The sequence below is a fragment of the Galeopterus variegatus genome, unplaced genomic scaffold, assembly GCF_000696425.1.
Source record: "Galeopterus variegatus unplaced genomic scaffold, G_variegatus-3.0.2 Scaffold5013, whole genome shotgun sequence".
Lineage (NCBI taxonomy): Eukaryota > Metazoa > Chordata > Mammalia > Dermoptera > Cynocephalidae > Galeopterus > Galeopterus variegatus.
This window is the reverse complement of record NW_007731124.1, coordinates 1-16,360: the sequence shown is the minus strand read 5'-3', so window position 1 is coordinate 16,360 and position 16,360 is coordinate 1. Positions and strand designations below refer to the sequence as shown.

Below are 16,360 nucleotides of genomic sequence, written 5' to 3'. Positions count from 1 at the left end.
ACTGAGGGTTGCGATCCGTTGCCGGTCACGAAAAAAGACAAAAAGGAAAAAAAAAATTCCAGCTGAATGTGCCTTCTATTTCCATCGGGACCCTATCTACAATTCCCCAGACCATGCTATTTTCCATACAGCACAAGCACACAAAAAAATGGGGGAGTAACAACATTTTGGTGGCTTATAAGATTCCGGAGCTGAAAGGAATTTGAAGTGAAAGAAATCTAAACTGGGAATTGTGTATTCCATCCTGAACATCAAGTGTTGAATAGATATGTGATATTCTGTTTCCAACAGGCTGGCCTGACACCAACTGTGTGTACTGCAATTCAGCTCCGAAACTGACAACCTGGAGCTGGTGCAGATGGAAGATGTTAAGGGAAACGTACTCCGAAGACTGCCCTCCCTTCCATTTAAGACACCAGCCACAAGTCTCAGAGGGTTCCTATGGCAATTCGAGGGTTCCACAACCTCCTCACGTTTGATAATTCCTTAGAAAAAGTAACAGAACTCAGGAAAGCACTATACTTAAGATTACAGTTCTATTGTAAGGAATATGAATATGAGAGGCCCCGGAGTGCAGAGCTTCCCTGCCCTTTCCTCATGGAATCAGGACATGTCACTCTCCTGGCACACCAATATGTTCACCCTCTAGGAAGTTCCACTGAGCCTCAGTATCCAGCATCTTTACTGGGGATTCATTATGCAAGCATGACTGATCAAATCATTGCCCATATGATTGATCTCAATCTCTAGCTCCCTTCCCCACCTCAAGGGTCAGGCGGCTCATGGACCCCAACCATTAATCACTTGGTTGGTCTTTCTGGTAGCTAGTCCCCAACCTGAAGCTGTCTAGGGGCCCAACATGAGTCTTCACATTAACATAACAAATACAGTCCTACCACTCGGGAAATTCCAAGGATTTTTAGAGCCTCTGTGCCAGGAACCCAGGACAAAGACCAGACAACTTCTTTATTATATAACAATGATCATGAGATGTCTTAACAAACTTGTAGCTTCTCTCAGGAGCATTTGATTTTTAAACCTCATATTATTAGTGATGGGAACTTAGTATGCAAATCAGTATACAACTTAACTTTGAGCATTATTTGCAATTAGGACTTGCCAAATTAAGGATTTGACAAGTTATGACAGATATCATTAAACCTATGAAATTATATCTATAAACTTAACTCTCTTTCCAAAAATATTTGGGATTATGAATAAAACTTCTTTTCAAAATATGCCATTATAATAAGAAAGTGTAATTTGTCCAATTCATAGAAAATAATCTATGTGGAGGCAACAGCATTGTGCTGAGAATCTGTAGACTTCAGTCCAACTCCTGACTCTGCCACAATGCGACTCATCCCTTATCCCTGCTATTTCATTTGTAACACCAAGAGTTGAATGAGATGATATCTTCTACCCTATGACTGCCATAAGTCAACTTCCAGGTCACACAACAATGACATCATGTCTATTTAATCATCAAAAACTAGCACTCAGGATATTTTCAATATTTATATATTTCAAGTTTTGAATCTTGGAAACTTTCTATGCTTATACCATGCATTCTTCAATCTTACCTCTAGGAAGTCTCCCCTGATTCTTGTTTTGTGTTCCTTTATGATATGCTAAGTCGGGTGCACCCACAGGAGGAGGCAGAAGATGGCTCAGGGAAAGCAAAACAACAGTTTGTATACTCAGGGGTCCTAGAGACAGGAGGCACAGCATGCTATTCAGAGCCCCACAGGAAACACATCAGGTGGGTCAGAAGGCAGAAGACAGGAGCAACGGGAAAGCATGAGGCCAGAGCCATTACTGAGGTTTCTGCAGGAAAGGCAAGACGGGGCAGGGTGCACAGTTTAGGACTGGCTAGTTAGAATAATTCCAGCAGGCTCTAAGCTATGGGGGTGGGGGGGGTTTCTAGTTGTCTGGTACCTGGCCCTGGATGATTAAGGTGGAGGAATATTGCCTCCTGGGGTGGAGGCGCCAGTTAGACAAGGTCTGGCTCTGGGTTGGTTAGTTTGCATATCAAAGGCATGCTCCTGCAGGAGCCCTTTGCTGGCTCTGCGAATTGGCTGGCCCAGTCTCTCCTGGCTGAAAGTTTTTAATATACACAAAATTAATATATACGAGGATACTTCAAAAAATTCTTGAAAAAAGAATTTACGGACCTTTTGAAGTACCCTCATATATAAATTCCAGTTAGAGGATTATAATAATATGTATATATTATGTTGTGTGATAAATACATGAGTGCATGTGTGTGTTTGTGTATATATGTATAAAATCCTCTAGCTGGATTTATCTCTTGTCTCCTAAACCCTAGTATCACCTTGTCTGTATAGCCCACGTGGATATTTTCTCCCTCTTTCTTGCACTGCAGCTACCTGCGGGAGTGTTCTGTTTCACTTCTGAGAGGAGCTGCTTGAGGGCAGAGCCTGGGACATCTGGATCATTGTTTCTCTAGGGGAAGAATACTGCATGCCCCTTGTATGAGCTCCAGAATTACTTATTAAAGACTGAATACTAGCAGAGTGCATTACACATATATACAAAACCAGCTCCAGAATTACTTATTAAAGACTGAATACTAGCAGAGTGCATTACACATATATACAAAATTCATATATTCATACACATATTTTTATACATCATATTCAAGTTAGAACAAAATATTGTCAAGAGTTAAAAATAAGTTCTCAATTTAGTAAATATTTGTAGGTGACTTTTATATTAGCGTAAAGGTTTATCATTTTTTAAGCTTGTAGAAATAAGGCCCAGAAAAAAATTTTATATCTATTTCTGTATCTATCTATCTATCTATATTTACACAGCATATAAATTTTGACTTTAGATCAAGTAATCTTTGCACATGCTGGTGGCTATGAGGTAGTATCTTCTCCATTCAGTGGTATTTTATATGTTTACCAGACACTTCAAATGATTGTCAGCCTGCTTGCCAAGAACACTAACTTCCTTGGGATGGAAAGGAAAAATAACTGGAAATTGCTTAAGCATTTTTTGTAAGGTTAAAAATATCTACCGTTTACGAGTAGAGTAAATGTGTTACCTTAGGTGTACTTTGACAAGGTGGCATGCCGTCATATTGGTGAAATGGCTTGAAACAAAACGTGGGTAGGTTGAAAAAGATATAAAACAAGTAGATGCTTCAAGGAAAAATAACTGGAAATTGCTTAAGCATTTTTTGTAAGGTTAAAAATATCTACCGTTTAAGAGTAGAGTAAATGTGTTACCTTAGGTGTACTTTGACAAGGTGGCAATGCCGTCATATTGGTGAAATGGCTTGAAACAAAACGTGGGTAGGTTGAAAAAGATATAAAACAAGTAGATGCTTTAGGAAAAGAGGATGAGTTCAGCAGAAAACTGTACCCTTCCGGGAAAGTATGAGACTATAAATGAGGATATAAATTATGGAGGCTTAAATCAGTAAAGTGAATGTGGCCATTTGGGAAATAATGTGAAATATCTTTGTTAGATAACAGAAACCAGGAGGAAGAGATTCCTTGCAGTCATCTAGGTGCCTGAAACATCCTTGCACATGTTGGAGAGGTGGCTGTAGGCCCAGTTTTTAGGAATCCTCCTGGAACACCACCACAGAAGTGGCCTGCTAGAGTGGCCACCTCAGTTACAACCTAGAAGATCAAGAAGTCACTGCGGTAGGTCTACCAAAGTTAAAGGTATCCATCCTCTGCCACCCGCAATACTGTACACATGCCCATCAAAAGCATTCCATTGGAGTGTTCATAGCTGCACTATTCATAATTGCCCCCAAAAGAAACTACTCCACTGACCATCAACAGTGGAAGGGGTAAATAAAGTGAGTTATAGTCACACAGTTATATAGCAATGAGAACGAACAATTAACCTACAACTATCAACAATGCTACGGGTGAATCTTACACTGTTGAGCAAAAAAGTCAGACACAAGGAGTACATTCTATATATCTCCATTTATATGAATGTACAAAAATAGTCCAAATGAACCTATGGCTTGAGAAGTCAGGATAGTGTTACCCTTGTGAGGATGGGGGTGACTGACGGAGGCATAAGGGACTTCTGGGAAGCTGGCAGTGTTTTGTGTCTTGTTTTGGGTGCTTGTTACATAGTTGTGTTCAGTTAATGAAAAGTCATCGATATATACACAGAATGTGTGTGCTTTCTTGTATACTGTAAACACTGTAATAATATTTTATATTCTTCCATAAAAAGTATTTTTTTTTAAGTCACAACTACCCAACTAGGTAGGTGCACAATGTTCAGCCCCAGTCCACAGAGCAGCTTGGCTGCCTGCACGCTGTTCTAGACACCCGCGAAGCTAAAGAGCAAACGAGGGCACGATTGCCCGGGACAGGGCTCCATGGCTGGCTGGCCTGCAGGAATGTCACAGGCAGAGGAACAGCCCGCATCTCACGCCGACCTTCCTAATCTGCAAGGCAGCAGCTTGGCAGAGCCAGTCTACTCAAAATCCTCAGATGTGCGGGTCTGAGAGGCGTCGCTGTGCGTCTGAGAGACTTACCAGTGTCTGGAATGAGGCACTGGACACGGAGCTGGAATGGAGCTGAGTGACCCGTCTGCACGTCGCTCACCTTCCCATCGACTGGCTGATGTTTGTGATGTCCACCTCTTCAGTTTAACTCTGTCCAGTCTGGTAACAACTGGAAGACAGCCTTCCCAGGACATTTATATTTTATCGATTAGCAGTTATTAGGAATGAGTTCAGATAAGCAGCCAGGTGAGGAGGAATGAAAAGCCATGGCAAAGGAGACCAGCGTACACGTGTGAATACTTCATCCACGTAGGAAAATAGTGTGCATGAATGTATACCCATCACCCAGCTTCAATACATTTAAACATCTTGCTATGTTTGATTCTGATTTTTTTCTTAAAGAAACAAAACACCACAAAGTTCAGTTTCTCCACTTCATTCCCCTTCTCCGCAGGGGTGGCCACTGTCTTTAATTTGGTGTGTATCGTCCCTGAGCCTTCTGAATACTATTACTACCTGTGCTGTGTCCTGAATGAGAACAGGTTGTTTTTAAACTTCTTGTACAGGGTATCACACTCCACACTCCATACAATTGCAATCCGCTGTTTTCACTTCACACCATGACTTTGAGTAGAATCCATGCTGGTATGTATGGCTCTGTTCATTTATTTTTAACTGCTCTATAACATGCCATTGTGTAACAGTCTTATATTTATCTGTTCTCTTTATGTTGGAGATTTGGGTTGCTCCCTTCGTTGTTATTAGAAACAATGCAGCAACAAACATACATACACACATGCTTGCGCTCTGCAGGACAGCCCTCAGAAATTCCGGGGATCTGGGTGAAATGCAGATTCTGATTCAGGAGGTCTTGGTGGGGACTGAGGTTGTCACTTCTGCCAAGCTGACGCTGCTGGTCCAGAGGCCACCTTCTGAGTAGGATATGCATGTGAAGTGGAATCGTTGGGTTAAAGCACAGGTGTGTCTTCAAAACCATGTCCCAGTAATTTTTCCAAATTGTCCCCCACAGTGGCACTAATGTACACCTTCACCACATACAAGAATTCCTTTTGCTACACATCTTCAGCAACACTTGGCATTATCTGACTTTTAAATTGTTTAGATGATTGTACAATTTTTCTCCACACCTGAATATTATGTTAAATAGACTTTCTGATTTGAAACCAGCCTTCCATTGCTGGGGGAGGACCTTACCAGAATTTGCTGAATTTGTATGCTGTTGCTGAGGATTTTTACATCTAGGTTAATAAGTGAAGTCTGTCTATAATTTTCTTTTCTTGTACTCTATCAGTCTGATTTTGGTATCAAGATTACATTAGACTCATAAAATGAATATTTATTTTCATATTCTCAGAAACAACATATGATAGCAAGTACCTGTGATGTGCTTTGTTTTGAAAGGGTACAGTTTAGGAAAGAAGAGATGACTTTTAACTAACAATTCAGTTTCTTTAATAATCACTTAGCATTTAAAGGTTTTCTATTTCTCTTTAAGTCTTTTTTAAACATTATTTATTTAATGTTAGTTTTCAAATTGTCACTGTAAAGTTGCTGTATTGTTTTTGCATTATTTCTTAGCACCGTCGTTAAGTCTACTGTTTTATTTCTAGTTTGAGTTGAGCAATTGACTTATTTTTTATCTTTTTCTTTTTAAATGAATTTCTTTAAGGCTAAAAAGTTGGCTAAAATGCCACTTTAGACACATCATAAAAATCTCAATATACAAATAGTATTTTCAATGCAATTCAATTCTAGGCTCATTTTGTTGTCAGTGCTAGGTAATCTTTTTAAATCCTTTCTAGGAACACAATTTATGACTCCAAATAAATTATTTTTAAAAAATTATTGTTGATCTAATTTATTTGCTCTATGGTAAGTGAAATGGTTTGTATATTATTTATTCTTTGAAATATTGAGACTTCCTTGGTGACCTGTAAATTGTCAAAGTTTGTAAAATTTTCTGTGTATAATGGAAAAAATAGACATTCACAGATTGTCAAGCACAGGGTTCATTTATAAATATATTGGCTAAGTAGTTTATTTTTTATTCAGATATTCTACATCCTTTCTGATGTTTGGAATGCATGATCTACTAGCTTAAAGGCATATTAAATCTGTTCTGATTGTGGATTTATCTATTTCTTTTTGAAATCTGTATGCTTTTAATTTTACACGAGGGCAGCTCTGGGTGTATAATCATGATTTTAGAAGAGGAAACAGTCCAATTTCATGAGAAGAGGGAAAAGGAACTCTGACCCTGTACTTATTTAATTCTGTTTGTTACATGTTTAGTACTTGGTTTGAGTGTGTCCCCCAACAGTTCATGTGTTGGATCCTTAATTCCTCAGTGTGGCAGTGTTGGGAGGTGTTTGGATCATGGGAGCTTCACCGTCATGAAGGGATTAATGACATTCTCAGGAGACTGGGTTAGTTCCCATGAGAGCCCAGCCCCTGTGCTTGTCTCTCCTAGCATGCACCAACCTTCCCTTCCACTTCTTTGCCATGCTGTGAAGCAGTGACTCACTAGGTGTGGCCGCCTGATCTTGGACTTCCCAGCCTCCAGAACTGTGAGCTAAATAAGCCTCTTTCCTTTATATACTACCTAGTTTCAGGTATTCTGTTATAACAACAGAAAATGCGCTAAGACAGTACTTTACAGCACTTTCAATCGTCCACGATATGTCATTTTAATCACAAAACAATTACATTACCTCTAATTTATAGATGAACAACTGAAATTCACATACCTTCCTGAGGTTAGACAGCACATAAATGGCAGATGAATTTTCCAGTAATTACAAAACGGTGATCATTTTCAAGTAGAAAATAAAAGAAAAACACTATGTTTTGCATGAGTCAATTATACCTAAGTAAATGTTTTAAAATACTATAATCGGTACTGAGATAATCAGTGCTGATGAAATAACTGAATTATAAGATGTTGCAAGTACAATTTATTTTTATGAGGTAAACTTAAATTAGGCTGACGCTAGGTTTCTGGGGCATGAGAGTGAACATCTATATCACACAATTTTCTAGTTAAAATAACCTCAGAGTTTATCCTGTCCAACTGCCCGCTTAGTTCAGGAATTCTGTCTTCAATATTCCACACTAATGGTGGTGTTATCCTCTGCTGACATTTCAGTGAAAGGCATATGGCTGTGATTGAAAGTCCTCAAAAATAAAGACTTCACTGGGCAATGTTTCCCTTAAATACTCCTTTATTCTGTTCATTTGCTTACCAAAATATCTGTTCACAGTTAGTTAAGAGCTTAATTTCATTGTAGCCCAGATCCGAATTCAAAAATTTTCTGTGTGTAACCAAGAGACAATGAGAGATGTGTGAAAGGGCACAGGGAGAAAGGGAATCTGCAGACATCAGCCTGAGATTCACACGTGTCTATGCTGTGCTCGTACTTACCCAGGAAAAGAAGAGCAGACTTCAGGTAACACTCCTCCAGACAAGATGCAGATGGCTTCAAATGTTAATCTGAAGGAACAGCCTAAGAGTGAAATCATGTTTGTGAAATGGGTAAGGAGGGCTGAAAGCATGTGTCATGGTCCAGAATGCTGTCAGAATGGTAAAACCAACTGATTCTGCCAAAAAAATCTTCTTAAAATATAATATGCATTATGTTACCCTCCTGCTCAAAAAGCTCCCCAGTGCCTCTTTTTGAATAAATTTCTCAGCCTGGCTTTCAAAGAATGCTAGAAGATGGCTCCTACCTGCTCTCATGTTTGTCTCCTACCAACCATCCCTGCAACAGCCCCAGACTGGAGGTTATCTCAAAACAATTTGTTTTAGCCTCAGACCACCATCCACACTCCTGTGGCCTCCTTTGAACTCACACTTACTAAGCAACTGCTGTATGCATAGCACTGAGTATATGGTGGTTACCAAGGCAGACCCAGCCCCACCCTAACCGTGCAATACACAGAACAACAACAAGTCCATTCTTGTAGAAAAAATGGCACAAAGATGACACAGGAGAAGACCCCTGTCCAGCCACTGTCTTTGCAGTTTTACCCAGAACCCTCATGAGCACCCCTTGGCTATCCAGACCCCACCTCAGGTTCTCCTGTGTCCTCTCTCTCTCTCTCTCCTCCTTTCCTATCCCCACTCCAAACTTACCAACCTTGTTTTTGGAGTTCCTTTAGGAGATTGATTTTGGCTTCCAAAGTAGTACCCAGCTTTTCAATAAAGGAATCATGGTTTTCTAGTGGTTGATTATGGATTAAAGCACTACTTCTTTTGTAAGGAATTCTCCTGCGTTGCCCCTCCAGGAGAATACCTTAATCCATGAACTGTTGGCTTTCAGGATAGGACACTGGGAAAGAAAATCTGGGTGGTATCGCTTTTAGGCAAATAACATCTGACCACACAGATACCAGAGTTGCCTGCCAAAATCCACTATAGCCAGTCTAGGTTTTGTTTAAAAGAAGCTTTTGGATCTCTTTGTGGGGCAAAGTATAGATTGTGGGAGGCTAGCTGGCAAGAAGAGTCATTCTATCCTTTAGCCCATAAATAGCTCCTGAGTGCAAGCATGTATCGGGAATGGCTGGGGTGGCTAAGACATCTGCTCTAGAGAACATCCAGACAGTGGGCAAGAAAACCAGTGGTTCACGAAAGAGGGACATGCAGGGCAGAGTGGTGGGGGAGGTCAGGGAGGAGACAACTTCAGCCATCTACACAGTTTGGGGGAGAAAGGACCCAGAGCCTGGAAAGAGCACTGTTTGTTTCGAGAACTGCAAAGAGCTTGGCATCTGAGGCCCGCAGTTTGTTTGGGGGAAGAGGCATGAGATGAAGCCAGTGAAGCCAGAAAGTTGGCTGAGCCAGATCACAGGAGGCTTCTTGGAAGGTCAAGGCCCAGGGATGGCATGGTCAGATGTTCACTTGGAAATCTCCCTCTGGAAATGGCACATACATCAACCAGTTCAGGGACTGCAGCAGTGAACGCACTGTGATGGATGCAGGACCTGAAAGAAGCCTCCCCAGCAACCCAAACTGTAACAGATCATGCTCATCTCAGAAGCCTGAGTTGAGTGTCCTTAAGAAGAGAATCTACACACTAGCCCCCGACACCCATATTCAGTATCTTCATTAGACATAATCCAGTAAAAACTCAATAAATATTTTAAATCAAGGAAAGAGGCCAGGCTGAATTAGAGAAAAGTCTGATACCTGAAAGTGTAGAAGGAACTGTTACCTGCAGTTTTGCTGGGGAATGTAAATAGGGAGAGACATGAGTAATTTTTACTTTTCACCCTATTTACTTCTATACTGTCAAGTCTAAATCCTTGAGCACATATTTCATTTTTAATATAAAAATAGTTAATAAATTGAAGCAAGATATTTTTATTCATTTGAGGTACATGCATAGTTACCTGGGCATCAATGTGTAGCAAGTGACTCATTTTTAAGGACACTTTGCAAACAATAAACTAATATCCTTGCTGTAAATTGATTGAATTGTACCCTCCAAATTTCATATATTGGAAACTTCCAATGGGGAGGGGGTATTGTGAAAATTAAACAGCTTACTTTTTATAAAGAGCTTAAAACCTCACCTGGCACACTCGTAAGCTTCCTGGAAGTATTAGCCATTTTCAGAAAGCCAAAGAAAATCCTTAGCCAAGTTTAGGCTCCCCTTCGTGGAGACTCAGCACGCAGCCACAGTACTGAACTGCTGACTACAACAAAATAATTGCCTCTTGAATGCAAACTCAAGGATCACATTTATTAATATCAGAAACTTTGGGACACACTCAAAAATGATCAACTATATTTCTAGACTATTAAATTCAGTTCCTTAGAGACCCAGAAGAGCATTCTAATAGGGGCTTCCAGGTCCTTTGATTAGAACAGCATAAAGGTGGGTTGAAAAAATAAAACCTCCTATGATCCTGCTTTACCTCACTGATGAAGGGCTGGTTGACTTCAAAGTCAGGCCATGTTTGGCAAAAGCTTTGGTCAGAATGGATATGGCCTATAGCGATGTATGTTGAGATAGAATCCTCACAAGTGTGCTTTAAAATGATGGATTTTAACTCTTCAGGTGCTTTTGAACCGCTGACCCATTATTTCCAAAGGCCGAGTGTTCTGACTCACGAGGCAGTCCATGGCATGCTTACAGTGATTATTAGAAAGTTCTCTATGCTAAACTAAACTTCATTTCTTTATTCATGTGCTCTTTAGGGTTTCACAGAATTTGGAGTCATCTGTATACCTGACAGTACTTAGAATACTTAAGGCCAGTTAGAGTAGATCTTCCTAAGGGTTACGTACTTAAGTCTGCTTGTGAGGTAAAACTTTCTTATAATCAAATTTATTCTTGAAAATCTCCTAAATCCCTCACAGAGTAAGGCCCTAATAAAGCCGATTTTACTTCTAGGATTGGAATTGCTGGGGTTTTTTGGCTGAGCTGCAGAGGAAGTGGTTGGCTGGCATTTAAGAGCCATGTGTATGAAAAATACTTACCTTTATTCACTTAGTATGAATGCTTGCTGTTGGCTGAATTATGAAATGCTATGAAGAGCACCATTAAGAGACCCACTGATGGAGGACCCTCAAGATGCCTGGCACTGTGCAAGGGTGGGGCAACTGTCACACATTCCTCACCAACACATGAATGTGGGAAAACAGACAATTTGTTAACAGAATAGGAAGCCACTTTCTGAGAAGAAACTGACACTTAAAGAGAAGATTAAGAAGAAAAAAGTATGGTGATATGAAAGTGCTGTTCTTCAGGGGGAAAAGCAGGTAGTAATATAAAACCCTACTGCTATATCTCGAGAAACAAGTTCACATAGTCATCTTCTAGCTCTCTAATATGAAGTATTTTATGAAGATTTGACTGATCATTGAAGGAACACTGCAAATCCCCAGAGTAATTTTGGGATTAACCATACAAGGAACTCCAATTAATGCTATTTAGTTAACAAAATAAGTTTTCACTAAGAAAAATCTCAAAGATATCTTTAAGTGAACTGCTCAATGAATCCTTTTAAGATATATAATTCCAGGGAAAGGAGTCATTCTAGAAACAAATTTCTTATCTAGTCCTTCAGTTATACTAAAAAAAATTTTTTTTTCCCCTTTTTTGTCTTTTTTACTGACCGGTAACGGGATTGCAACCCTCGGTGTTGCGCCCGCACCACGCTCAGCCAGTGAGCGGGAACCGGTCTCCACATGGGATCCGAACCCTCGGCGGGAGTGCCACCACGCTCCCAAGTGGCGCACTTTCCAGTGCGCCACCAGGCCGGCCCCTAAAAAATATTTTATGGATTGACATTAAACAACAAAACCCCAATAACAATCATATTGGGATCTCCCTAGGAAGGAGCAATAGTGGACAATTACACCAAGGATTCAGTTACACCAAGGATTCAGTTACACCAAGGATTCCCACATCCCTTTGTCATTGGATAGAGATCTCCCTAGGAAGGAGCAATAGTGGACAATTACACCAAGGATTCAGTTACACCAAGGATTCCCACATCCCTTTGTCATTGGATAGAAATGAATTTTGTTAAATTATAGATCAAAGGCAGCCTTGACAAGGAAATAGATTCATTAACATCCAATGACTAGTGGTTGTTGAAGAAGATGGAAAAAGGCATTTCCAAACTCCTCTTGAGGTCAGCTTTGGGTACAGAGAGTTTATGGCAGAAGGTATCTGCATGACCCATACAGTTTTTTCCAAAGGTAGTGGTGGAGGTACTACCTTCTCTCCAAGTTGATTCCTCCATCACTGGTACCAAACTACAGCAGTTTTCCCCAAAATCTGGCAATTCAAAGTGCAGAAAAGATGATGTTGTGGAAAATCAATGATTCTTAAGATCTTACTAAATGCCATTTACTCGGTGACTCTAAACAGCTGTCAACCTTCATTCTCTTATCTGTGAATTAGGGGTATATGGCCCATAACCTCAAGGCATAGAAAAGCAGTCAAATAAATTTAAACTTCAAAAACCATGTTAGAAACCGTACAACACCGTACATGTAAAAAGTCTAAAGGACTACAAAAATTTACACAGTTTGGCAAACAATTCTAGTGTGAACTTTTTATTTTGACAAAACAAATTTTACGAACAGATTTTATATTCTCAAACTCCCAAACTTTCACTCCTTTAAAAAATGACAGACAAGGCGTCCTAGACTCCAAGATTTCACACATGAATAAAATAGTACCAGATTTTCAAGTTATTTAAGTTAGCTGCACTTTACATACCATGAAAGTTAAGATAATTGTGACATTCACCAGTTTCAAGTGTTCCTATAAGAAACACAAGGACATACTTGGGTTTTTTAACCACATGGTCTCATATCAATAAACATGTAAGTATCTGGCATATATATTTCCATTAAGCACAACTTTATGAGTAGCAAATAACACAAGTCATTTGCTTCTTAATCTCAATTTGGAAATTGAAAAATAAGAGGAATGTAGAGTTAAGTAGCTGAAAATGCTCCACTTACTGCAAAAAGCACATGACAAGGAATGCTAGAAGTAGTTCCCGTCAGGAATGATGTTTGAAAATTTAAAGTACTATTTTACTGGAAAGGGCAAAGTATCTAGTGTGAAAAGCAAGTTAAATGATGTACTGACTCAATCTCTAAAGATTTAGCAAATTATAGATTTTGTGCAATTAGTTACCAACATATACATTTAAGAGATCAATACTGATTGTTCAACAGAAATTTCAGCTGGTTCTGAAGTGTCTACTCTACAGTTACTTTAGCTTTACATGTCTATAAAATTTACGATTCTTCAATGGGAAGTTATAGCTTATTCTGCACTAGACACAGGTAACGTGTATAGATTCAGAACAAATGAATGCTTTCGCGTTCAGAACTTATTCTTAATTCATCCAAAATTAGACTGATTTTTCACCCATATGTATGGATAAAAGTGCTTCTCAAATGTATATGGTCCATTTCCATAATCTTAAAACAAAAGTAAAGGCACAAAATGGATAATAGTTTGTATACTTTGTGACTATTCTTCATCCATCTTTAAACGAATTCAATTACCATCTAGAGAGAGATATGACAAACTTGTTATAAATTTCTATGACTTGGAAAATTAAACATCTAAGGACCCTAAATGCTGCAGCTCTGTGCAGTTCATACATGGGTTCATTCACTTTTGCAGGCTGTAGGAATTTAGGTTTCAGCAGTCATGAGACCAAAAAGACTACAGTAGAAGGACTTACTCATATTAGTCCCCCAAAAAACTTGTTTCTAATCTTGTCACCAACCGATTTAATATGCTTGTGAGTTAAATTTTAAATTAATTATAAAGCCATTTACTCTAACATCAATGAAATGTAATTAAGAACCACACTTAAAACAAGTCTTTAATTTTAGTGAGTGATATTTTTCACTTATACACAAAGAAATTCAATAGCCAGCAGCATTTAAATGTAGAAAACAGTCCCACCACTTTCTTCTCTTTTTTTATAAAGTGCCATTTTTAACTGGGTAGATTTACTACCCAGCTTTTCAGTAACTACACCATATGTATCTAATATATTCAAGGAAACACTGGAAAATCAAAAGGACTTAGCACTTTAAACTTCTGCAAAAGGTTGGTACAAAGCCTAGAGGCCACAAGGTACTAGAAAAATAAAAAGTCTCTCTTACATGAGAATCTTTAAGTTCGTTTAATAATTACTTCACAGAAGCACAGGCTCACTAATATTTATGTCAATTTTTGCTGTCTAAACTAGAAACAGTTTCTGTAGGTAATTCAGCTCTAAGCACCATTAAATAAAGTTATGCCAAATAGAACCAATGGTTACCTGATCCCCAGAATAAAAACCCCTGCAAATTTAGACTTTTAGAATAGTAAGTTAGTGAGAATCAGAACGACAGGCAATATTTTGTTTAAAAGTACCATAGGCTGCTAAAAGTATTCTTTTCTTTAAATAAAAATTCGTTTAGTATGTACCTTAACAATGAGTGCAGTGGTGTTAAAGATAGGTGAAAACCATACTACAGATTAACTCAAAAGTGACTGTTGCCTACCTGTCTAGTTCAGTGATTAAAACTGAAATTGCTTTTTAAAAATAATAATTGAACTTACATTACAAATAGGGTACCAACAAGATTCCTATTTTTATTCACATTATTCTCTAATTAGTACTTTTGCATTTCTTGACTGTTGCCTACCTGTCTAGTTCAGTGATTAAAACTGAAATTGCTTTTTAAAAATAATAACTGAACTTACATTACAAATAGGGTACCAACAAGATTCCTATTTTTATTCACATTATTCTCTAATTAGTACTTTTGCATTTCTACTCTGACTCGACCTTCAGTAGTACCTCAAAAAGTGAATGCAATTAGTGAAAAAACAGGGCAGCATGTAGTTTTGTTCACTTACAAATACCAATTTCATTAAAATTTGCATTTTTTGTTGTTCTTGGAAGAGTGATCAAGTATAAAAACAGACACTCCTTACAGTACTCCTTACTTTGCATGGCATCCAGTAATGGATAAAGCAAAGGAACCCTAGGTCATCGATTCTGTTCCCCCAATTTAGGTACATTTGTAGTCCTCACAAACAGGGACTCCACGGCAGAGAGGAGCAATGGGGAAAAGAGGCAGAGGTCCTGCGTGATGAATCCCTTAAAAAGAAATCCACTTCTCACAGAATGCAAGCCTGAAGGGAACTCCTCCCCACCCGTTCCAACCCCTCGAATAAGAATGCATAGTTTAGCCTCTCAGTCTTTTCTGGTCTCACTTCTTTAATCAAACCTAACATTCTATTCCTGAAGACAAATAAACCTTAGCGCTTTCTAAAAGAAATTATTTTTACCCAAATACATTGGACTTCGGTCTCAATTTGAATGAAGATGAGTGGCCTTTAAGTGACCGCTCCTCCTCTTCCTCCTCCCCCTCCTCCAGCGGCTGCTCCGGGTCCCTGAAAGAGGGTGTGGTGTGGATGATCTGGGTACGGAAGCGGATTTTGTTGAGTCTTGGTTTTATCCGCCCACTAGAGCCGCCCGAGGCTTTGCGACCTGGATCCTTGGCTTTGCTTCCGGCCCATCCCTCAGCCAGGTGGAGGTGGAGGTGGTGGTGGTGGTGGTGGTGGTTCCCCCCATCCTCCAGGACGTGAGAGAGTTTGTAGGTGATGAGATGCGACGGGAGCACCTTTGAAAGCCTCCAGCGCCCACCCCCGCTGCCGGCGACGCTCTCCCCGTCGTCCTCGTCCGGGGCTCCCACCAGGCTCCTGATCTCCTCCGCGATGCTCTGACTCAGGTACTGAGAGGCCTTTTTCCCACTGTAGTCCCTGATGTCCACGTCTGCGTCGTAAGCCCCCACCAGCAACTTCACCACCTCCACGTGCCCGTGCATGGCTGCCAAGTGCAGGGCGGTGTAGCCCCCGCTCGTCCTGGCGTTGATGTTCACCGGCAGCTGGTGCTTGCTGGCGAAGTTGACTAGCATGGCCAGGAGCTCCTGCCTGCCGTGCTTGGCGGCCCAGTGCAGGCAGGTGAAGCCGGTGATGAAGTCCCGCTTGGCCAGCAGGCCGGGCTCACAGGTGAGCAACCCTTCCAGGCTGTCCCACTTGCCGTCGGAGGCCGAGAGCATCCAGGCGTGCTCCAGAGGGTCCAGGGTCACCGAGCCCCCGCTGCTGCTCTCCTCCTCCGCGGACGACGAAGCCACCGACGCGCTGTCCGAGTCGCCTCCGCCCCGGCCGCGCCCTCCCCCGGAGGAGCTTCCGGGGCTGCTGCCCCCGGGACCCACGCTTCTCCTCAGCTGCGGGGAGCTGCCGGTCGCCAGGTCGCGAAAGTTCTGGCGAGCAGACCTCGGGGCGGCGGCGC

The 16,360-nt window shown here is 40.5% G+C and overlaps 1 protein-coding gene across 1 annotated transcript; it reads right to left on the bottom strand.

Moving 5' to 3' along the window:
• Nucleotides 1–14,844: 14,844 nt before the first annotated feature.
• On the bottom strand, nucleotides 14,845–16,343 carry LOC103604162 (ankyrin repeat domain-containing protein SOWAHC-like; the record flags this gene model as incomplete). The annotated part of the gene is made up of 1 exon (XM_008588748.1): nucleotides 14,845–16,343. A coding segment is annotated over one exon (993 nt), but the record flags the coding sequence as incomplete, so codon positions are not given.
• Between the last annotated feature and the right edge of the window lie 17 nt (nucleotides 16,344–16,360).